This window comes from Perca fluviatilis, chromosome 15, assembly GCF_010015445.1.
Source record: "Perca fluviatilis chromosome 15, GENO_Pfluv_1.0, whole genome shotgun sequence".
NCBI classification, from domain to species: domain Eukaryota; kingdom Metazoa; phylum Chordata; class Actinopteri; order Perciformes; family Percidae; genus Perca; species Perca fluviatilis.
This window is the reverse complement of record NC_053126.1, coordinates 25,719,806-25,743,788: the sequence shown is the minus strand read 5'-3', so window position 1 is coordinate 25,743,788 and position 23,983 is coordinate 25,719,806. Positions and strand designations below refer to the sequence as shown.

The 23,983-nt window shown below is 40.3% G+C and overlaps 1 protein-coding gene across 1 annotated transcript in view; it reads left to right on the top strand.

The window, feature by feature from the left end:
- caskin1 (CASK interacting protein 1) overlaps positions 1-23,983 on the top strand; it is a 151,733-nt gene that overhangs the window by 114,284 nt on the left and 13,466 nt on the right. Inside the window, 11 exon segments of the mRNA XM_039823944.1 lie at positions 663-744; positions 1,239-1,351; positions 3,914-4,024; positions 6,204-6,305; positions 6,447-6,585; positions 7,828-7,971; positions 10,361-11,565; positions 12,392-12,691; positions 13,606-14,215; positions 17,301-17,468; positions 17,471-17,804. Coding sequence (XP_039679878.1) covers positions 663-744; positions 1,239-1,351; positions 3,914-4,024; positions 6,204-6,305; positions 6,447-6,585; positions 7,828-7,971; positions 10,361-11,565; positions 12,392-12,691; positions 13,606-14,215; positions 17,301-17,468; positions 17,471-17,804 — 3,308 coding nt within the window.

Here is a 23,983-nt window from a genome sequence, read left to right as displayed (position 1 = left end):
TGTACAGGATGGTGTCGTCTGCATATAGGTGGATTTGAGAATTCCCAGCAGCAAGAGCCACATCATTGAAAAGAGTCGGCCCGAGAATCGAACCTGCTCTATTACAAAAAATGTATATTTAAAAAATACCCAAAACAGCGGCATTACAAGATAGAAATATAGACTAGAAAAGATTTTTAAACCTTTCGTCCATAACATGACTCAGTGCGGAGTTGCCAGTTTGAGCGCTCTTTCCAGCTTCTAACACAGAATGTGCTCTTGGATGGTTAGATACACAATAGCTGATGTAGAAAAAATTGCATATTGTATGTTCAGGAATGACATATTGTTAAGCAGACAACAAACTATTTTACTGCTGCTATTTATGACTGGATGTAACTTTTGATACTTTGTGGTAAAAATGGCTCTCCTATTGACTTTGTCCTATCAGTGTAGCTCTCATGAAAAAAATAGTGAAGACCACTGGTCCAGAGGGACTGAAATGTTAGTTTTCTTAAATAAATGGTGATGCTGCAGCAAGAGCAGTGTGCAGGATTTTCTCTTCCTTCAAGCTACAACAAACAAAGTTATTAAAAAAACGAATTATTGCTGCTTTAATGCAACAACATGTAAGTTGCTACATGCCTGTTCACGTGGATGCATTTGTGTCCGTGCACTTTCAGCTTCTCGCCACAGTCTTGTCCCAGTCTGCCAAAGCCAAGGAGCATCTACTGGAGCAGTCCAAGTCTGTGGACCAGCCTGCAGGTAGGACAGGGAGACTGATCCTTCTTCAACCCAGTTTAAGTTTCACTGTAATGAGTTGTTAGATATAACTCTTTATGACACTTATAATTAACAGGAACCATGCTTGCAAGTGTTATGAAACTGGTGGGGAAATGTTTCGAGTAGAGAGAAAAAGATTAAAACCAGGTAGACAGAGAATCTGGTTAGAAAAATGACTCATGCTCTTCTACACGCATGCACGCACACACACAGACAGATCTTGGCTGTTTAATAGACAGATGGCCAAGGCAGGATATGTGGGAGGAAGTGTAGAAGGGTGCGCTTGGTTAAGAAGTTTTTTTTTTTTTTTTATCTTGGAAAGCAAGAATGCGATTGGTTCCTTATCAAAGCAATGAGGGAGACTGACCAGAAATTGATTGTTGGAATAAGGACAGAGGTTAGGTCGGAAGTCAACTCATCTGTTGTGTGCAGTGATGGGGCGACAGCTTGACACTGGCCAATGGTATTTCTCCCAGCAGGCTCCGCCAGCTCCTCTCGGACATCAAGCCAATCGGGATGTCCTCTCCACGAAGCGCCGCCTTACGATGCCACGGCAACCAGGAAGGGGGAGGGGCAAGGCGAGGGGAAGGTAGGACAGTCCTAAAGTCCCACAGATTCAGTCCTCTCTCCGTCTTTCTTCCAAACACACGAGTCACATACAGACAATCACCACCATCAAGATCTAACTGCAGCACGATGAGAATGTAGCTCAGTCACCTCAATCACAGCCCTCTCACTCTTCTACACACACATACATACAATAGATATATTTATATTTATACACACACACACACACACATCAAGATGTCCCAGCGGTTTCTCTCGCAACTGGCCTCGTCCGTGCTGCGAATGTTCGGATGCAGCCATGACACGGTGAGTGTGTGAATGGAAGATCTCCAGCTTGATCTTGTATGAATCTTGGAACGAGAAATTTTGTGTGTGTGTGTGTGTGTGTGTGTGTGTGTGTGTGTGTGTGTGTGTGTGTGTGTGAGAGAGTGACAGTCTTTTCCTTCTCTTGTTTATCTGCTACCTGCTATCCATTGTTATTCATTACTTTTAGTTGCAGCTTCTCCTCTTACATTGCGGTGTTTTTCTTCTTTTGCAGAGACAAATGTCTCTCAATTGATGGTTGCATAATTCTAGATATCGGTATGTGTGTGTTTGTGTGTGTGTGTGTGTGTGTGTGTGTGTGTGTGTGTGTGTGTGTGTTTGCTGGCCGGTGCTCAGCAGTATGCATGTCGTGGGTGGACTAACTCGGTGTGAAATCTGAGCTTACACCATGTACAGTAAGCTGTTGTTTACTGTAGTGTGTGTGTGTGTGTGTGTGTGTGTGTGTGTGTGTGTGTGTGTGTGTGTTTGTGGGCCTACATTGAAGTTCATTCGTCCTATTGTCTAAGAATTTCAAGGCTTGATAAACAATTGAGCATATTTAAATAGCAGGTGGTCGTGGTGGTTGTGTGTGTGCATCACTTGCCTAGAGTATTTGTGTGTGTGTGTGTGTGTGTGTGTGTGTGTGTGTGTGTGTGTGTGTGTGTGGGTGGGTGGTTGTGCGTGCTTTTGCGCGCGTGCGTGCGTGCGTGCCTGTTTACTGCCATGTTAGCCATGTTCTCATGGCCATCTGTTAGCTAGAGTCCTTATTCCTCAGCACCCATGATTGTCCTAAAGAAAGATGGGAGGCAAATCAATCAGCTTTGAGGGACAGTTTGGAGGAAGGAGTGCCATGGGGAAAAATTAAGACGAATAAAAGAGGAGAAAAAGAAAGAGGCAGAATGGAGAAAGACAGAAGGGATGTGGGACTTTACTGTAAAGACAAGTAGAGTGCGTGGGAAGAATTCATGCAGTGGTTTTGCAATTACACTCGGCCCTGTAGCTCCGTTCCCTGCTGTCGACCATCAGCATCTAGAGCTGGACATAGCAGCAAATCAACAACTAGAACTAGCTGTTGCAACCAGCTCCATGTTTAATGGTGATTCTATCATTACCATTAAACAACCAGGCTTTGAAAATATAGCAGCTATTGAATTAACTTATAACTTATAAATTAACTTTTTTAAATATTCAGCTAAAATTTTTGCAATCAACAGCAGAGCTTTTGTTGTATGTCCTGTCTCAGCTGGCTGAACATTTTGGACGGACTCTAATGAACGGGAAATCACCTTAGATAATGAGTGTGTGCGCTTATACTGTATGATTTACAGTATATTTGTAGCTATCACCACAGTAATACAGCGTTTTCTTCCCTTCAAGAGCAAAAGAAACAGCATCATTTATATTTTGTCTTTACTTTCCAGCTGTAACGTGTCAAATGCAGATTGCCTGCTGTTGCTTATCTGCATCTCCTGCTGTAACATTTGAGATACTGTAGGCAGGGCCTTTCTCCCTCCTATCTTTAGCCTGGTTTTCACTTCAGGGCCAAGTAGGGCTAATTCATTGACTTTAGCAGCATCCAGGGGTGTCACGATTTTGAACGGATCAGCGATTTCCCCAGTATTTCTTTCTCTCTTCACCTCGCCTACTTGTGCACGTCCGTAGAAAAAACAACAATAGACACAGTGTAGCTTACCGGCTAGTAGCATGCAGCTAAAGACATAGGGTAACGTTAGCTTACTGGTACCATGCAGCCTGAATTTTCCAGACACCATGGCCACTACTAAAGTGGAAATGAAAAACAGAAAAAAAATGTGGCAACATTTTGCCATCCCCGTAAGTGAGTTATGGAAACAAACAACGAAGGTAAAGCACATGAGCTCTGATGGGACTCCATAGTGCATTTATGTGCACCTTGTTAAACAAACAGTAATCTACCCTTCTGTCATCTAGTGGCTCTTATTGTGGCTTTGCCGTCCCTGTTAAAGAAAACAAATGTTTAAATCGAAAATGTAATTGAATCGTGATCCTAAAGTCGAAAGTCAAATAAAAAAATGTATTTGGAGAATTGTGACACCCCTATCAGCATTATTATAATGATCCATAAATGTATAAGAATGTGTATTTGTGATATTGGTAAAGATATACCGGTTATCGGTCCCTTGCTAGAGTATCTAAATTGTGGCCCCTTTTTGGCCCCACTTGGCCCTGCTGAGAAAAAGTGGCTGTTGAAGAAGCAGACACGGAGCTAGTGACAGCATGCCCCCTGTCTTCTCTCCCGTAGAGCTCAGAGGCCGTTGTCCAATGGCTGAGCGACTTTCAGCTGCAGGTCTACGCTCCAAACTTCCTGGGCGCTGGGTATGACTTGCCCACCATTAGCCGAATGACCCCGGAGGTAAGGCAACTGAACCCTGACCCCTGAACCCCAGTGAGCACTTCCAAGGACCACAATGGAAACAAGTCTGCACAACTTTGATTTGTCCTTGATGTTTTCAAGATGCATGTATACCATTCCCTTTAAAAAATCTTAAATGAGCACGTTTATGCCGCTCAATACTTTCCCTGCCTCCTGCCAAACCTTTCACCTCTCACGTCTCTGCATTTTTCTTTGACCCCTGTTAAAAAATAATATATTTATTGGGTCCAAAAACTGCACATTATAGTTTACAAAAAATTTATTGTCATGCCTATATGCACGATATGAGGAAAATATCTAATTGTGATCATTTTGACTAATATTGCGATATGATTCATGATATTGGAGGTAATGATCATTTTTGTATTATTCTCATTTTCATTGAAAAATATTAAAATAAAAAAAATGAAATGATTATAGTGTGAGAGGATCTGTACCAAAAAATATTTTTTCTTTAGTCTGTAGGATAGGATTTGTAGGTCAGGGTGTCACTGCAGCACCACAATACTTAATTCAGAATGGTTTTACACATATTTTGCCTTCAACAACTATTATAATGTAATAATAATGTATACTGTATTAATCCTGCAAGGGAAAATTAATAATAATATATAATAATTATATATTTAGATATTGCACTAGTCCATATTGCGATTTCAATACAATTGCGATTAACTGTGCAGCCCTAATGCCTATGAGTATTTTAAACATGAATGAAATTGACTCAAAATATTGAAAAGGCTGAGTGGATTCTACACCTTTTCACTGTCTTGTTGAAAGATGAGGAGATCGATACCACTCTCAGGCATGAGAGTGGTATCAATCTTGTCATCTAACTCTCAGCAAAAAAGCAAATTAAAAGTGTATTCTCCGAAAACTATTCCTGTGGTTTCAAATCCTAATAACTTAATTTGCATAATATATGGAGCAATATAGAAGTAATGCATTGACAACACTTTCACCTTCATTGTTTGAAAGTTCACTAAGCATATTTTATTATTCACATAAAATCGAACATAACTAAATGATTTCCTTTAATAAAAAAATTCAATAAAAGAATCCATAATTTCAAAAAAGGTCAATATATCCACACAACCTCCTGATTCTCCCATCATCTTCAACACTGCTGCTGTTGCTTCTGCTGCTGTCTGTTCTGAGGAACTAGACTGATGATCTCTGCCACGCTCACCTACATACAAATAATTGTATAGCATACATAAATTATTTGTATATATATGTACACTGAGGGGCTGTGCATGCTGAATGGTTCAGAGCTGAGCTGTCTTAAAAAGGATTTTGTTATCAGAGATATGTCATAGTGTTCTGCCCTATTCTACTGTATGTTTGGGTCACATCTGCATATAATTTGAGTTATGCAACCGTGTGTGTGTGTGTGTGTGTGTGTTTGTGTCTGGGTATGTGTGTGTTTGTGATTGTTCACGTATGTTTGTAAAAGTGTGTTCCCGTGTGTCCAACACAACTACCACTAGAACCGACAGAAAACTGACACAATGACAGGATGACACACTGTTTTGGTTTATTAATCACAGTTCCAAATGAATCTCCACACCAACGTTACATTTTAATACACTTAGTTTGTATTTAAATATGAGCTTGTTTACTTATCACAGTAATATAAGAGTATAAACGGCTGAATTTAAATGATATCATGGAGATCAGAGCTGATTCTTTCTTGTAGATGCTTCCTTTTCACTGCAGACATTTGCTTTGGCTTTCCTTGCTTTTCTTATGATTTTGAGACATTTCTGCTCTCTTCTCAACTGGCAGAAGCTTTCATCAGATGTTACGCTGTCACTTGTTTCTTTGTGTTGCAAGCTTTCCTCTGTGTGTGTGTGTGTGTGTGTGTGTGTGTGTGTGTGTGTGTGTGTGTGTGTGTGTGTGTGTGTGTGTGTGTGTGTGTGTGTGTGTGTGTGTGTGTGTGTGTGTGAGAGAGAGAGAGAAAAAAAGTGTGTGAGAATGACTGCTGGACTCTTGTGGAGATTTTAATTCCCTTTGTGGGGGAAAAGTCTGAACATGCCACCAGTGTATCTTACTTGTGTGTGTGTGTGTGTGTGTGTGTGTGTGTGTGTGTGTGTGTGTGTGTGTGTGTGTGTGTGTGTGTGTGTGTTTGTGTGTGTGGGTTTGTTTCTGTGTGTAGGATCTGACAGCTATTGGAATAAGTAAACCAGGTCACAGAAAGAAGATGACATCAGAGATTAACAAACTAAGTGTCACTGAGTGGCTGCCTGACCACAAACCTGTAAGTACAACACACACAAACACACACCCCCACACATACAGTACATGCATTTACACATGCAACCACCCAAACAATATCTGTACATTTTGTGCATACAAATGCACACATGCAACAAACAAATGGTTTCTGGTGTTCCTATAGGCTAGTCTAGGAGAGTGGCTGTCTGCTATTGGTCTAAGCCAGTACCACCAGGTGTTGGTGCAGAACGGTTACGAGAATATCGAGTTCATCACTGATATCACCTGGGAGGACCTGCAGGAAATAGGCATCATCAAACTGGGTAAGAACGTACAGATATTCAATACAATTTTTACATCAGAACCACCATGATGGCAACAGTAACCCCTTCATGGTGTTAGAGTCTGCATGTGTTTTTGTCTACAGGATTCAGCACCATGGAGAGCAATTTTTGCTAGGTCTTTGCAAGCGTATCGAACACACGATTAGATCTGTGGCAAGCATTTATATGTGCTGAATTTAAGTAGACAGCTACCCTGCAACATAATAACAGATGAATGTGAGTGGGGCGTAGACATGTTGTATATGGAGCCCCGAAACTGACCAAATGTAGTAAAAGGTATTAAGACAAGTGAAAAATATAACTGACCTAGAAGGACACTTGGAGAGCACAGACCTCCGCCAAGGCCAAATGTCCTATCTCGCTATGTTTACAAAAGTAAAAAATAAATTGCGTATCCGTCCCGTTGATTCGGATCCACTCTAAAATGTATTGCTTTCTTCCTTTGCCCATGCTAAACTCTTCCACCAAGTTTCATGAAAATCGGGCTAGTAGTTTAGTTACCTATAAGTAGGTAATAAAGGTTTATACTTCTCTCTCTACCTGCTGTTGGTTAAAAGAAAAGCTAACTACTAAACTGCATTTTTTAAGTTTTTTTTTAACAGTGATGCTACAAAAGTATGCAGTGCACTATGGATATGGTCAACAATACATGCACTGGCTGGTTTAGTTTTATGACAAAAGTTAGTTCCAGTTGGGTAGCTAAAAAGTCCGGTGCACAGTGTGTTTTCAGTTAGCTAAGCTAGCAAGCCACACAGTCCTCTCAACGGCTGACTGTGAAAAGTGAAATGTTACGTGTTGAAAATAGGGAATAGATAGATGATTAAATGTGTTACGAAATACGAAAATGAAGGTGTAAAAAATGCCAGTGAAATTTAAATAGAGCAGTAAAATGGATTATGTTTTTAAAAAATCAATAAAGGAAAAGTATAAAGCTTTATATTTCTTTTTACACTCCATTTTAATTATTTATCTGATTAATTATATTTGTGACTTGTCTGATAACCTTTTGCCATATATTATATGTGTTTCCATGCTTCATAGTTGCAGCCCATGTTCATATTGTGAGTTTAGGGAAAATCTAAATGTATAATTATAATAATTTTATTAAAATACTAATAGAAAATATTATTTTATTTTGATTTCAAATACTATTTAAAACCATCTTTATAGAAGTTACCTTAATTAAACAATACATGTAATTCCAATCTTCTAATGTTTTAGGCCACCAGAAGAAGCTGATGCTGGCGGTGAAGCGACTGGCTGAAATGCAGCGCGGTTCAGACGGCCGGGGCTCGCTCAGAAAGAAGCCCCCGCCAATCACACAGCAGCAGGACGTCCTGTCCATGGACAGCCCGCCTCCAGACGGTGAGCTAACAGATGCAAGTCCCATAATGAGGTTCAACTGAAATCCATTGGAGTGTGTGCACGCCTTAGCCTATCTAATGAGATCTCTCAATGGCCAAAAGTTTATAATTTTTGTAACGGTACAGTCATGACCTCCTGTCCTGTTGGGATTAATATTCATTTTAATATTCATTGTAAATTTTGATCCGGGCCGCATATGAATTTAGGTTCACAACAGATTTTAGTTGTGCACCAAATCAAAAACTGAAAAACTGTTCAATGTGCAATTACGCGACACAGAGCAGAATTTGGCACATTTATTGACTTTGAGAGTCCCACACAACCAGAGACTTTGCATATTCAGGCTGTGGAACAGGTTGTTGTGAGTCTACTTCTAAAATTGTAATCGTTGTTTGATTTGCTAAATTCTATGCTGGCTAAGGAACTTTTTGCTGACTTTTTTAGGTCTTTATGTGGACCACACTGTAAGTGAGAAGACTATATGAGACATGCAATAATACAGTCAAAAATATTTTACTTTTCTTTTCATTAAAGCACGTCAATAAACTAGAGATGTTCCGATACCAGTATCGGAAAAGCCTCCGATACTGCCTAAAATGCTGTTATCGGTATTGGCAAGTACTGGAGTTTATTCACGGATCCGATACCATGTTATTCTACTTTATATTAGTTTATTTATGTTCTTTTTCAATTATGACTGACTGTCAAACTGGATAATAAAAGGAAGTTCTATGGCATCCATTGTTTGCGTTTGTTCATGTTTCACAAAGAGTTTAACCTGAGCCAGGCCATACAACAAAGATAGATATCCTATCACATCCATACAGGGATAGAAGTATACAGCTGTTAAAACATAATAAAATATATGACACACTGGTATCGGATCGATTCAATTCAATTCAATTTTATTTATAGAATCAAATCATAACAAGAGTTATCTCAGGACACTTTACAGATCGAGTAGGTCTAGACCACACTCTATAATTTACAAAGACCCAAGAATTCCAGTAATTCCCCCAAGAGCAAGCATTTAGTGCGACAGTGGTGAGGAAAAACTCCTTTTAGGAAGAAACCTCGGGTGGTGAGAAAAACTTCCTTTTAGGGAGAAACCTCGGACAGACCCAGGCTCTTGGTAGGCGGTGTCTGACGGTGCTGGTTGGGGGGTGTGATGAACAATGGCAATAATAGTCACAATACAGATACTGGAAAAATGAACAGAAATAATAGTTGTAGTAGTTCCTGGCATAGCAGGGCACTGCAGGGCGTTACAGGACATAGCAGGGCACAGCAGAGTATAGCAGGGCATAGCATGACGTAGCAGGGCGTAGTAGGACGTAGCAGGGCACTGCAGAGCGTAGCGGGGTGTAGCAGGGCATAGCAGGACCACCGGGACAGCTGCAACCATGATTTAGGTGCCACCCGAGTCCAAGGAAACATGCTGGGCAAAAGAAACACATAAGGACTCCGGGGAATAAGCTCCCCAGAGCTGAGTTAGTAACAAGCTTTTTTGAGACATGGATGCACACAGATGGAAACAGAGAGAAGAGAGAAACTCAGTGTGTCAAAGGATGTCCCCCAGCAGTCTAAAACTATAACAGCATAACTAAGAGAGACAGGTTAAAGAGAGCAGCCTGGTCAGGCTAGAACTCTCCCCTGCCGGATCGGGCTGTTCTGGCCTCCCTCTATTTTTTTATGTTATGGTAGATTAATCTGACGACTATGAAGAGAAGCAGAGAAGAGAAGAGAAGGGGTGCCGTGTCTGTAGGTATACACCCTCCCCCGCTGGTCTAGGCGATTTTATATCTTTAATGCATACTTGAAGTTTAGCTAACTGACTGGTTTCATCTGGCTTGATTGATAAGTATTATTGGGTGTCATCTGCATAACAGTGAAAATTAATTGAGTGTTTCCTAATAATATTACCTAGAGGAAGCATATATAAGGAGAATAGAATTGGTCCAAGCACTGAGCCTTGTGGAACAGCATGGCTAACTTTAGCGTACCTGGAGGATTTATCGTTAACATTAACAAATTGAGATTGATCAGAGAAATAGGACTTAAACCAGCTTAGTGCGATTCCTTTAATGCCAACTAAATGTTCCAATCTCTGTAACAGGATGGTATGGTCAATAGTGTCGAATGCAGCACTAAGATCTAATAAGACAAGTACGGAGGCAAGTCCTTTGTCAACAGCAGTTTAGTTAGTGATTTTCACCAGTGCTGTCTGATCGGTACAAAAATATTTAAAAAATGGTATCAGAACATAAACTATACATATCTGGCCCTTGATGTCATTCTCCTTTCTGAGTGCAACCCCTACTGAAATTGAGTTTCATACCCCAGATCTAATTGATTAATTCTAAGGCTGTGTTTTCTCTTTTTTTCTCAGAGGTCATGTCTCCAAAGATGAGCACTTTCCAGGACAGCGAGTTGAGCACCGAGCTGCAGAGTGCCCTGATCCAGCCAGGTCAGGAGGTCAAAGCTCAGCGAACACGCAGCAAAGACCATGATGAGGTGATGACCGGAGGGGGAGGAGGTGCTGGGCCACCTAAGAAAGAGGCGCGGACTATGAGGCAGCAGAGCAGCCAGGGAAGCAGCTCCTCCCACAGAGGCAGCACCTCCTCCCAAGGCAAACACCGTCACTCCCACTCCCAGCCTGCGCCTCCCTACACGCCCCCTCACACCCCTACCAAGACTAGAACCTCATCTTCCTCCTCCACCTCCTCCGTCCAGAGCACAGCGTCCCCGCAGGCCAAACACAAGCCGCCCCCACAGTTCATCCAGGGGGAGAGGCCTCAGTCGCCGCGCTCCCACCCCCCTCAGTCTCCAACCCAACGCGGACCTCCGTGTGCTCAGCTCCCGCCCCAGCAACCCCAACAACAGCAGCCTCAAGTCCAGCCGCAGCAGCAGGCACACCCTCAGCACCATCCACAGACGCAGGCGATGGAGGTTAGGGAGAACCAACAGCCACAGGTGCCGCTGCTCTGCCTCCCGCCAGAGGCTGAGCTGGCTGAGAGAGACGGAGAGGAGCCTTCTGCGCTGCAGAAGAAACGCTCCCACAGCCTCAACCGATACGCCGTCTCAGATGGGGAGTGCGACGAGAGAGCAGGAGGAGTTGGAGGGCGAGAGGGAGGTGGAGAGGGGGAAGCAGAGGTGGCGGGAGGTCAGGGCTCTGCCACCGTCAGAGGGGACGGAGTTAAATACGCCACAGTGACCCACCGCGTCAGCCGCAGCCACTCGGTCCGCAACCAGGACAAGAACGCCAACCGCACCCTGACGCAGTCCTTTGCTCTGCGTCAGAAGAAAAAAGGCCCTCCCCCGCCACCACCCAAACGCTCTAGCTCTAACATCTCCACCTCCAACTCCAACCTGACGGAAGCCAACACACTGCCGCACACGCTCACCACCACGGGGGGGATGCTGGACGTGCCTTACCACCAACAGCGACGGGCCAGCGACCTGGGGGTGTCCGTAGAGACGGCTGCCGTGGAGACGAGCAGCGTGGGTAGTGTGAGGAGCATCGCCGCCATGTTAGAGATGTCTTCCATAGGAGGTGGAGCCAAAGGCATGGCACTGCAGAGGAATTTCCTGCAGGTATTACAGAAAAATTGTTACAAGTTAGTTTACACAAACAAGTGCTTATCTAAAATTTGTATACAGTATGTAGTTGATGTATAACGTATATATTCACAAGTGCAATATTATGTTTTTCTGTGTGCACTAACAATGTGAAAAATCTCAGGACCTAGAATATCAATACTATCTACGTATATTCACAAGAAGTTTTTATACAGTGAATTTCCAATTTCAACTTTATCTTGCAGCTCTTTTGTCTTTATATTGTTTTTCTACTTTATATTTTATTTCTTTTTTTATATTATGTAGCTTTATATTTTCATTGTATTTTTCTATTTCTTCTTATATTTTTGTGTAAAACTGACTCTTAGAGCAGCGCACAAAAATTCCAATGCACCTGCATGGCTCTGTACCCGTGCAAATGGCAATACACATCTGTTATATATTCTGTTCTTTTCTAATGAACTAAAGCAGGGGTCACCAACACGGTGCCCGCGGGCACCAGGTAGCCCCCAAGGACCACATGAGTAGCCCTCAGGCCTGTTCTAAAAATGAAAATTGAATATTGATATTATCTGTTTCCCACCTTGTTAAGTCATTGTTGATAATTATTGTGAGAAATCATTAACATGATCAGTGTCTTCACATAGATGAGTATCATTAATCATTAATAATCATATATAACTAAAGGCAAACTGAACAAATTTGTTATTTCAGAAGAGTGTATCAAACTGGTAGCCCTTCGTATGACTCAATACCCATGAAGTAGCTCTCAGTTTCAAAAAGGTTGGTGACCCCTGAACTAAAGCATGATCAACCAACTGTATGGTTGTGTTTTTACCAGGTGGGGAAAACACGCGATGCCATTGGTCTGGACGGTGAAGTGGTGAACCGGCGGCGGACCATTAGTGGCCCTGTCACTGAGCTGGTGGCAGCTGCCAGGCGTGAACAACCAACTCCCTCTGCTTTACCCTCTCCCTCCGTCCAGCCTGAAACCTCCCCTCCCCCTGTAAATTCCTCCTCCCCAAACCCTCCGTCCTCCCCCCACCCCAGCTCGGGAGGCAGTTCATCAGAGAACCTGCCGTTTGCAGATGAGGGAAGCCTGACCATCCGTCGCCAAGGACGAGGAGAAGGAGAAGGACAGGTAGCTATCTATATATGTTTGGCTATCTATCTATCCATCTATCTATCTATCTATCTATTCTATCTATCTATCTATCTATGTCATAGACTGTAAAGATGGGTGACGCGTCTCTGCTTCCTCCCACTGTACAAAAGTGAAGCCAAAATATCCCGTATACGGGCGCTGCTATTTTGGAGAGTCGGCGTAGTAATTGAGCGGTGGAGCAGGGGTCTCATAGCCCCGCCCATACACCCGCCCGACCATTCGCAAGCCAATCACAGCTGTCAATCATGACGTTCTTTATAGCATCAAATAACTAATGAAAACCAAACTTATCAGAAAAAATCAACACTTTTTTTTGAGATAATTTTTTCAGGCATTTTAGGCCTTTATTTCCATAGTACAGATGAAGACATGAAAGGGGGAATGACATGCAGCAAAGGTCCGCAGGTCAGAGTCGAACCTGCGGCCGCTGTGTCGAAGAGTAAACCTCTATATATGTGCGCCTGCTCTACCAACTGAGCTAACCCGGCCACAGAAAAAAAATCTACACTTGAACAAACAGCAGTGTGATAAGAACTAGCTAAAATTACAGAAACCATCCACCAACAAAAAATTTATTTGAGGTGTACTTTTTTGTTTGGCCTATTTATGACCTATACTGCAGCCAACCACCAGGGGGCGATCTATCTATTTAGCTATCTAGCTATCAATCTATTATATATACTGTATCTATCTATTTAATCTTTCTATCTATATATATGTACATCATCTATCTATGTAATGTAATGTGCTAAAATCAAGTGTTCTTTAATGTATAGTGGAGCTTCTGTGTTCTGTAGGCTTTATTTGTGTTATCCATTGATCTTTGTCAATGTTTTTGACTGTTTGTGCAAAAATTACTTCTTGTCACGAATGTATGAATTTTCCGTTAGTGTGTATTTTGTGTTTGTCTGCAGGGAGACGGTGAGGGTCCCCAGGGAGACGGGGATTACACGCAGGAGGACATCTCCAGGGTTGAGGCCACAGCGACCTTAAAGCGACGGCCCCGCAGCTCCAAGCCCCACCCCAACGGCTCCGACTTCACCCTCCAGGAGTCGTCCACCGTCAAACGGCGGCCCAAGAGCCGCGACAAGGAGCCAGAGGGCTACGCAGACCTGGCTGCTAACGGAGAGCCTGTGGGGGCCGGGCAACCCAACACCACGCAGCCAGTACCCTACCAGAACGGCACGGCCACAGTGAAACGCCGCCCGGTGTCTGATGCCGGAGTGACAGAGCAGCCGCAACCTCAACCTCAACCTCAACCTCAACCTCAATCTCAACCTCAATCTCAACCACAAGTGACTGCCACGCCCCGCAGGGACAGTGTGGACCAAGGTGCTCCAGTGGCCAATGAAGCAGGCCCTGTGAGAAAACCAAAGCCTCCAGTCTCCCCGAAGCCTGTGGTGGCACAGATAAAGAGACAGGGAGGCCCACAGTCCCCCCCACAGCCGATCTCCAACAAAAGAGTCCCCCTGCCTGGCCCGGGGACGCCTGGAAGCCCAGGTACTCACGGCATATGATTGTGGGTTTTCTGTCAGATGGGGATGAGGTTGGGGTCATTATTTGAAAATTTGCAAGTGCTTTGTAGTAAAAATCAACATCTTGGTGTTCATGGCCATAGTGGAAGGCGGGGCAAAAAGCCAGCAGTCATAAATAGAGTCGAGACCTGATGAATTGTACAAACTGTCGGCTACAGAGAGTAACACAGGGCCCTCAATTCCAACGTCCGAAAGGTTTGGGGCGAGGGAGTTTGAGACACTATTTGAAAAGCACTTTGTTTGAAGCATACTAAAGCCTTAAAGCCACCAGGGTCAGTATGCTTAAAACAAACTGCCAATGTGGTCGAATGGCAAGTCCAAACATGTAATCTGGCCACATTGGCAGGCAAAAGGCATTAAGTTTATGATAAGGATCCCCATTAGCTGACGCCTAGACAACCAGCTAGTACCCCTTCCTGGGGTCTAAAACAACATTAAGACAGACAATATTAAAGTGATGGTTCGGAGTAATTTCACCATAGGGTCCTTTGCACCATGACCTCGAGCCAAACACCCCCCCAGAAGCTTTTTTCACCTGGGTCGAACATTGGGAGAGTTAGCGTAGAGTAGCGTTATCAGCTGAATAGCTTAGCGCAGGGGCTAATGGACCCACGTTTGTATCTCGTAAATGACCCCACTAATAATGCCCGAAATGATACCAAACGTCTACACTAGTACATATAGGTTATGTACTCATAAAAAGATGGATTGGAAAGTTTGTAAGTACAGCAGAAGTTTATGAACACTTGCCTGAGGCCCGTTCCAGAAAGCAGGTTTAGTGAAAACTCTGAGTTGGTTAACCCTGAGATGAGGGAAACTCTGGGTTTTCCGTTCCAGAAAGAGAGGTAACTTAACCTCGGAGTCAGTTACTATGGTAACTGAGTCTGTGAACCTAACCTGGTCGGGAGCAGGTTTTCTTCAAGAAACCTCGAGTTTCTCTCAGTCTCCTCCCACTGAGAGGGAGGGGAAACTCATTTCCTCATTCATTCATTCAGTCTGTATCAGGCGCATTTTAATGCAGTTTTATCTGCATGAATAAAAAAACGTATTGGTTTATATTTGGCAGATTATAAAACGTTTTTTTCTCAAACATGTCATGTCCTTTTGTCGACGATCCCATTGATGAAAAAGCTGTATTAATTCACAGAGAGTTTACGTCGGTATTGAGTCCCGACTATAGATGTATTTTCATTTCCACATAACCGATTTGAGAGGTATTTTTTATCACAGTCCATTAGATATGTAGATACCTTATCCATCCTCATATCACTAACATCAACCATCGTGGACAGGCTTTAACATCCCAGCAGATTCTTTGTATCGCATTACGTTTTTTGCAAACAGCAGTTTTCTTAACAACAGTGTAGCGGATCATACTGTAGGCTAATAGTAGGCTAAGCCACTGTATGCAGAGCAATCAGAAAAGTGTGACTCGCTCTGAAACGTTTTTTTAACTTTTTTGTAGTGTTCCCTGGACAGTAGACTTTAGACTGGACAGTACTTTATAGTTCTGTTAATGATCATGGTGCTGCAGCCTCAGAATGGGATTAGTATAGTTTACTTTTTCGCCCGCAGGATTGCACCTAAATGAAATTATAGGCGTAGGCCTAATACAATTCCAGTTTTCACCAGTAATATTATAAGTTAACTGTGATTAAATATAAAATTAATACACTGTGAATGTGTACGCATTGACTCAAGCAGCAATTTTCTCCCACACCAATTCTCTCTCTTTTGCAGCAGCAGCTGTCTTGCTTTTTTAACGAAACACATGTTCAAACTCGCTGTTTGTGCGCATGAGTATTTCCGCCGACCCGTTTGTTTGTGGTTGTTACCATGGTGAATCGTAGAATCATGGCTCCATTCATACTGCCTTTTGTGCACGCGCGTAACCCTGAGTGAACATACTCCGAGTTGATTGAACCAACTCATATCAGCTGTTCTGGAACCGAAAACTCAGAGTTTCCCATCTCAGGGTAAATCAACTCAGACATCAGGGTTAGACTCAGAGTTTGTTAAACCTCCTACCTGGAACGGACCCCTGCTCTCTTCTGCTCTCTGTTGCTGCTGCTGCTACCTGCAGTTAGACAAGTGCTTAGGGCCGTCTACAAATTACTACACCGAAAAGAGATACAACAAAAATATTTATTAATTTAATGATTAAATAAGGTAATGTCTCCAAACTTACCTCAATTATTACTTTTCTCCTGCTAGTTATACTACAGCACTTACTTAAAAAAAAAAAAGTTAAATTAAAACATATTTTTGTTGCATCTCTTTTCGGTGTTGTAATTTGTAGATGTCCCTAAGCACTCGTCTCACAGCAGCAACAACAACAGCAGAGAGCAGAAGCCAGCAGGCAAGTGTTATTTACATAAACTTCTGTGGTGTAGTTACAAACTTTCCAATCCATCGTTTTATGAGTACATAACCTATATGTACTAGTGTAGACGTTTGGTATCATTTCGGGCATTATTAGTGGGGTCATTTATGAGATACAAACGTGGGTCCATTAGCCCCTGTGCTAAGCTATTCAACTGATAACGCTACGCTACGCTACGCTACGCTAACTCTCCCAATGTTAGACCCAGGTGAAAAAAGCTTCTGGGGGGGTGTTTGGCTCGAGGTCATGGTGCAAAGGACCCTAGGGTGAAATTACTCCGAACCATCACTTTAAATCAGACAATAGGAAAAGAAAGTAATAATAACAATCTAAATGAACAAAATAACAAGGAAACAGCCAGAAAAATCTAAGAAAAAAATATCTAGAAAACATTGCAAAAGAACCTTATGCAATGTATTAGTCAAATCCTCAGGCGTAACCAGGGAAAGTTATTGTTTAGAAAAACTTTAGATTTCGAATTGTAAAACGAATTTACATGACATTACACTACATTCATTCATTCATTCATGGTGTTACACTCGGTTGTGTACACGAAAAGTGACAGAAGTAGCTGGCCAATTGCTGTGCCAAGAGGTAATATATCAGGATGCAGATGCCAGTCAGTGATCCAACCCCGCTCTTTTTTTCTATATCTCTATTTCTGTAGTGAATGGAAAGAAGATCCCTCCACCTGTGTCCCCTAAACCGGCGCCCCCACCCACGGCACCCAAACCGGCCAAGCTCATCCACTCCATGACCAGCCCCCCCTCCCCTAACCCGGCCTCTGCCCCGGTCAAGCAGCACCATGCGGTGGCCCGACAGACCAGCTCACCCCCTGCTTCCCCCCTTCCAACATCCCCAGCCCGCCAAACGCCAAGCCACTGAGCCCGTCTCCGCAGAGCCCCCACACCCCGCAGACCCCCACTACACCACAGACGCCCCAGACTCCCGCCACTCCCAGCCCGACCCCGGCACCCGTCAAGCCCCCTCGCTCCTCCATCGGTGGGGTGTCGGTGGACACTGGGATGGCGGGAGGCGGGGTCACGGTGCCGGCCGCTACGACACCGGATTTCGGTGTGGATTCATTGGTGCATCAGAAGCTGGAGGAGACAAGTGCGTCGCTGGCCGCCGCTCTGCAGGCCGTGGAGGACAAGATACTGCGGCAGGAAGAGTAAGGAGCACACACACACACACACACACACACACACACACACTTCTATACTCACAGAAACAAACACACTTCACAAATAAAAATTCTAATCACTTCGGTCATCATCAGGTCAACGTGTATTTGTCCAATACTTTGGTTTATGACTGAATACCTGCAAACTAATGGTATTCCCATCAGCTTCAGCTGTAGTCTATAGTTTTCTTAGCATAATGCTATAGGACTAGCTCCAGACTGCAATACAAAGAACAATGTTGTTCTTTATAGAGCTCAACAGTGTGGTTCCGGAACAAAAAATCCCATTCAATATCTCCATAAGGATTTTGATTATTAGCCATAATGTCAAAACCATCAAAGTTTAGACTTTCCATGAGCTACGAGGTTGTGAAACGAAGGTGTATGCCCCTGTAGAAGCAACAAGTCTGTTTGAAATCAACCTTTTATTTGCGATGTCATGTAGAAGTAATACACTACCCACAATCCTAAGCGTAACAGTGATGTGTCTGATTGGTGGAGTTCGCTGTTACAGTCTTGTACCTTTGCCTTTTTGGCATTTTTTTAAATGTAACTTTGCGGCGAATCAAATGTTTACGGTCACGATTCATCTCGCTTATTTCCAGGCTTAAATCTCTTTATATAAACATTTAATGAAACGTCAATGGAGTAGTAGAGTGGTTAAAAGAGAAAGAGGAAAAACATGACATTTACATTTACTTACATAGTTAGTGCATACCATAAGGTTTATTTTCAGAAGTGGAGGGAAGTCAGATTTAACCTCTGAGGACCCTTAGAGGTCAAATCCAAGGTGGCCGCCAGTCCACCAGGTCTAATGTTCAAAAGTGCTTCGTTTTCGGAACAAACAAAAACATTTAGGTGTTTTTTCAACTTAATTGGTGATACTTTTTTTACATACTTTACCTTTACCTTTTTATGGCTTTTTTGACATACTATACTATGACTTTTTTATGACTTTTTTTCGACATACTATACTATGACTTTTTTCGACATACCGATGATTTTTTTGACTCTTCAACATACTATGAGAAGAAAAGAAGTCAGGAGTGCAAGTTCAAACAAATCATGAAGGTGCTCTTTGGAAGGGGAACAAAAAAAATCAAAAGAGAAAAAAGGTCCAAGGCACTCTTCTAGCAATTTTTTTTTAAAGCCTTTATTTAAATGGCTATTTCATATCGAAATCTTAGTACATTACAGTTGAACTTGGCAGCAACCTACTATACTATGCTATGAATTTTTTTTAACATAGTATACCATGACTTTTTTCCTACATTCTATACTATGACTTTTTTCAGACATACTATACTATGACTTTTTTATTAATTTTTTGACATACTATACATGACTTTTTTCGACATACTATACTATAATTTTTTTAACATACTATACTATTACTTTTTAATGACTTTATCGACATACTATACTATGAGGTGTAAATATATACTATGAAAAGTCATAAAAAAAGTCATAGTATAGTATGTCAAGAAAAGTCGTAGTATAGTAGTATCAGAGACCTTAACACATTTCGGTCCTTTAGTTCCCATTGGAAAGTGGCTCATTTTTGGCTCATTGATAACTAAGCCCCTATGTTGTTGCCACCTTGTGTTAGGTTGTCTGTGAATTTGTCCTGCGTCTTGCATCTTACTATGCTTGCTTGGGTTGTCCATTGTGGTCTGCTTATGATGTAGCTTGTTCAATGTCTCATGTGCTGCTTCATATGCATTGTATGCCTTGTTGTTTTTGCTTGTTTGTTTGTTTGTTTGTTTGTTTGTCTGTGACTGATAGACCTATTTAATGCTTGTGTTTATGCAATGTTGCTGTATGTTGTGCTGTTATATGAATGCACTGTATGCTTTGACTAACAAATAAGTGTCGAACACTGCTTAATGTGCTGATGCATGCTTTGCTGTATGTGATATATGCTAGTTTTGTCTGATGTTATTTGCCTGATGCTGCTTCTTGTTTGTCCTGCATGCTTTATGTACCTATGTATGTAATGTGCCTTTTTGACTGCTGACTTTTTTATATGTAGATATTATCAATGTTTTATCACAAAGGGTTGCTTTTATTTAAGTTAATGAGTGTTTTCCCCCTCTACCCGTCTTGTCTTCTTTATTTTATTTTTAGGGAGCCTATTTTAACATCTGGCCAGGGACTGTAGATGAAAACGAGCCTTTTGGCTAAATCTGGCATATTTACAGAAATGTGTATTAATATGCACTGTTTCTGTCAAATAAAAATAAATATAAAGTCTTTAAAAGTGTAGTAAGTCGAAAATGTCATAAAGTCATAGTATAGTAGGTCTAAAAAATCATAAAAAAGTCACAGCATAATATATCGAAAAAGTCATGAAATGTCTTAGTATAATCTATCAAAAAAGATGAATAACACTTGTTTTGAACTTTTGTTCCAAAGGTCCTTTACATTTAAATAAAGTTTAGAACTTAAAGCAGTATAGTTAACATGTACATGACAATAATGTACTAAATTATTTGTATACTGTAGTATGCCATAAAGAGTCATAAAAAAGTCATAATAGACTGTCGAAAAAGCCACAAAAATGTCATAGAATAGATTCAAGGTTCAAGATTCAAAATCCTTTATTAATCCCACAACTGGGAAATTCACAATGTTGCAGCAGCAAGGGATATGGAGGAAAAAGTACAACATAGTACAACATAGAGTGATATACTCATATACTATATATACTATAGTATGTCGAAAAAAAGTCATAAAAAGGTCATAGCCTAGTATGTCGAAAAAAGTCTTAGTATAGTATGTTGAAAAAGAAATCATACAAAAGTCATAGTATAGTCGGCGAAAAGAGTCATAGTATAGTATGTCAAAAAAAGTCATAGTATGATATGTCGAAAAAACATTATTAAAAAAAGTCATGGTATAGTATGTCGAAAAGAGTCATGAAAATGTCCTAGTATAGTGTGTCGAAAATACTCATAAAAAGTAATTGTATAGTATGTTGAAAGAAAATCATAACAAAGTCATAGTATAGCATGGCGAAAATCATCGTAAAAAAGTCATAGTATAGTATGGCGAAAAAAGTCATAAAACAATCATAGTATAGTATGTTAAAAAAGGTCATAGTATGTTAAGAAAGGTCAAAGTATGGTATGTCGAAAAAAATATGAAAAAGTCATAGTATAGCATGTCGAAAAAACTAAAAAAGTCATTGAATAGCATGTTGAAAAAAAGTCATAAAAAAGTCATAGTATAATATGGCGAAAATCATAAAAAAGTCATAGTATAGTATGTTGAAAAAAGTCATAGTATAGTCTGTCTGAAAAAGTCATAAAACAATCATAGTATAGTATGTTAAAAAAGGTCATAGTATGTTAAGAAAGGTCAAAGTATGGTATGTCGAAAAAAAATATGAAAAAGTCATAGTATAGCATGTCGAAAAACAATCATAGTATAGTAGTAAAAAATAACTCAAAAAAGTAAAAAAAAATCGTGAAAAAGTCTTGTATTAATTGTATAACATGTCGAAAAAAGTCATGAAAAATCCAGGTTTGTTGAAAAGAGTCATAGTGTTAGGGTGAGGTCTGGACCCAAGAGCAAACACAGACTAGATGGTTGGAATTTGAAAACAGTTCTTTAATGTAAGTTCAGCCGAACAGAAATCTTGCAATGCAACTAAGGAGGGTGGTGATCCAAATGGAGTGGAGTGGAGGTAGGCAAGGCAGGCTCGAAAACACACAGGGCTGGTGGCGTGGTTGGAAGCAAAGATGAGGTAGACCTCCAACGTCTGCGCACAGATAAACGACACAGTGTTAATACAAAGAAAAACTTTAATAGCACAAGGTTCACTAGAAAACTAGAGTTTGGCCGAGAGTAGTTACCACTTGGTAGACTGAAACGAACTGGCGCTGGCTGCCTGGATCACAGGAGTACTAGTGCTGGAGCTTCATTAGTAGATCACCTGCAGCTGCGCTGGAGAGCCAAGTGCCCTGAAGAAAGCTATGCCTGCCCACACACTCCCACACACACACACAGAAGACCAAAAAAGGAAACACAACAGCCTGAGTCACGGACAGGCCGTGACACATAGTATAGTATGTCGAAAAACGTCATAGTATAGTATGTCGAAAAGAATCCTAGTATAGTATGTCGAAAAAAGTCATAGTATAGTATGTCGAAAAAAAGTCATAGTATAGTGTGTCTGAAAAAGTCATAGTACAGTATGTTGAAAGAAAATCATAAAAAAGTAATAGTATAGTATGGAGAAAAAACCCAAATAGTCATAGTATAGCATGTTGTAAGAAAATCATAAAAAAGTCATTGTATAATATGTTGAAAAGAGTCATAGTAAATAGTATGTCGAAAAAAAACTCATTAAAAGTCATGGTATAGTATGTTGAAAAAACTCATTAAAATTCATAGTATAGTGTATTGAAAGAGAATCATAAAAAAGTCATTGTATAATATGATGAAAAGAGTCATAGTATAGTATGTCGAAAACAAACTCATTAATAAGTCATAGTATAGTATGTCGAAAAATGTTGAAAGAAAATCATAAAAAAAGTGAAAATATAGTTTGGCGAAAAGATTCATAGTATATAAAAATATAAAAAAGTCATACTATAGTATGTTGAAAGAAAATCATAAAAAAGTCATAGTATAGTAGGTCGAAAAAAGTCATAGTATGGTATGTCGAAAAAAAAATAAAAAAGTCATAGTATAATATGTTGAAAAGAGTCATTAAAAGTCATAGTATAGTGTGTTGAAAGAGAATCATAAAAAGTCATAAAACAATCATAGTATACTATGTCTAAAAAACTCACAAAAAGTAATTGTATAGTGTGTCGAAAAGAGTCATTAAAAGTCATAGTATAGTGTGCAGAAAGAGAATCATAAAAAAGTCATAGTATAGTCTGTCTGAAAAAGTCATAAAAGAATCATAGTATTTATGTCGAAAAAAGTCATAGTATAATATGTCGAAAAAACTCAAAAAGTCATAGTATAGTATGTCAAAAAAAGTCATACTATAGTATGTTGAAAGAAAATCATAAAAAAGTAATAGTATTATATTGCGAAAAGATTCATAGTATAGTATGTCAAAAAAAAAGTCATGGTATAGCATGTTGAAAGACAATCATAAAAAAGTCATAGTATAATATGTTGAAAAGAGTCATAGTATGTAGTATGTTGAAAAAACACATTAAAAGTAATAGTATGTCGGAATAAAATCATAAAAAAGTCATAGTATAGTATGTCGAAAAAAGTCATAGTATAGTATGTTGAATAAAGTCATAAAAAAGTCATAGTATAGTATGTTGAATAAAGTCATAAAAAAGTCATAGTATAGTATGTTGAAAAACGTCATAGTAGAGTATAGTATAGAGTCAAGATTCAAAATCCTTTATTAATCCCACAACCGGGAAATTCAAAATGTCGCAGCAGCAAGGGATATGGAGGAAAAAGGACAATCCATTGTAAAGATAAACAAACAATGAAAAAAGTCATAAAAAAGTTATAGTATAGTATGTTGAAAAACGTCATAGTATAGTCTGTCCGAAACAGTCATAAAACAATCATATGTCGAAAAACATTGTGAAAAAGTCATTGTATTGCATGTCGAAAAAGCCATAGGATAGTATGTTAAAAAAAGTAATTGAAAGTCATAGTATAGTATGTTGAAAAGAGTCACAGTATGGTATGGCGAAAAAAATATAAAAAAGTCATAGTATAGTATGTTGAAAAAAGTCATTAAAAGTCATAGTATAGTATGTTGAAAAAAATCATAAAAAAACATAGTATCGTATGTCGAAAAGAGTCATAGTATGGTATGGCGAAAAAATATAAAAAAAAGTCATAGTATAGTGAGTCGAAAATCATCATAAAAAAGTCATAGTATAGTATGTTGAATAAAGTCATAAAAAAGTCATAGTATAGTATGGCGAAAAACGTCATAGTATAGTCTGTCTGAAACAGTCATAAAACAATCATAGTATAGTATGTCGAAAAAACTCATAAAAAAACTCATAGTATAGTATGTCGGAAAAGAGTCATAGTATAGTATGTCGGCAAAGTGTCATAGTATAGTATGTCGAAAAAAGTCATAATAAAGTATAGTTCAAAATAATTAAATAATTTTTTTACTTGTATAGTAAATAAACAAACAGTTGTATTTACAGTATTTCACAGTCACA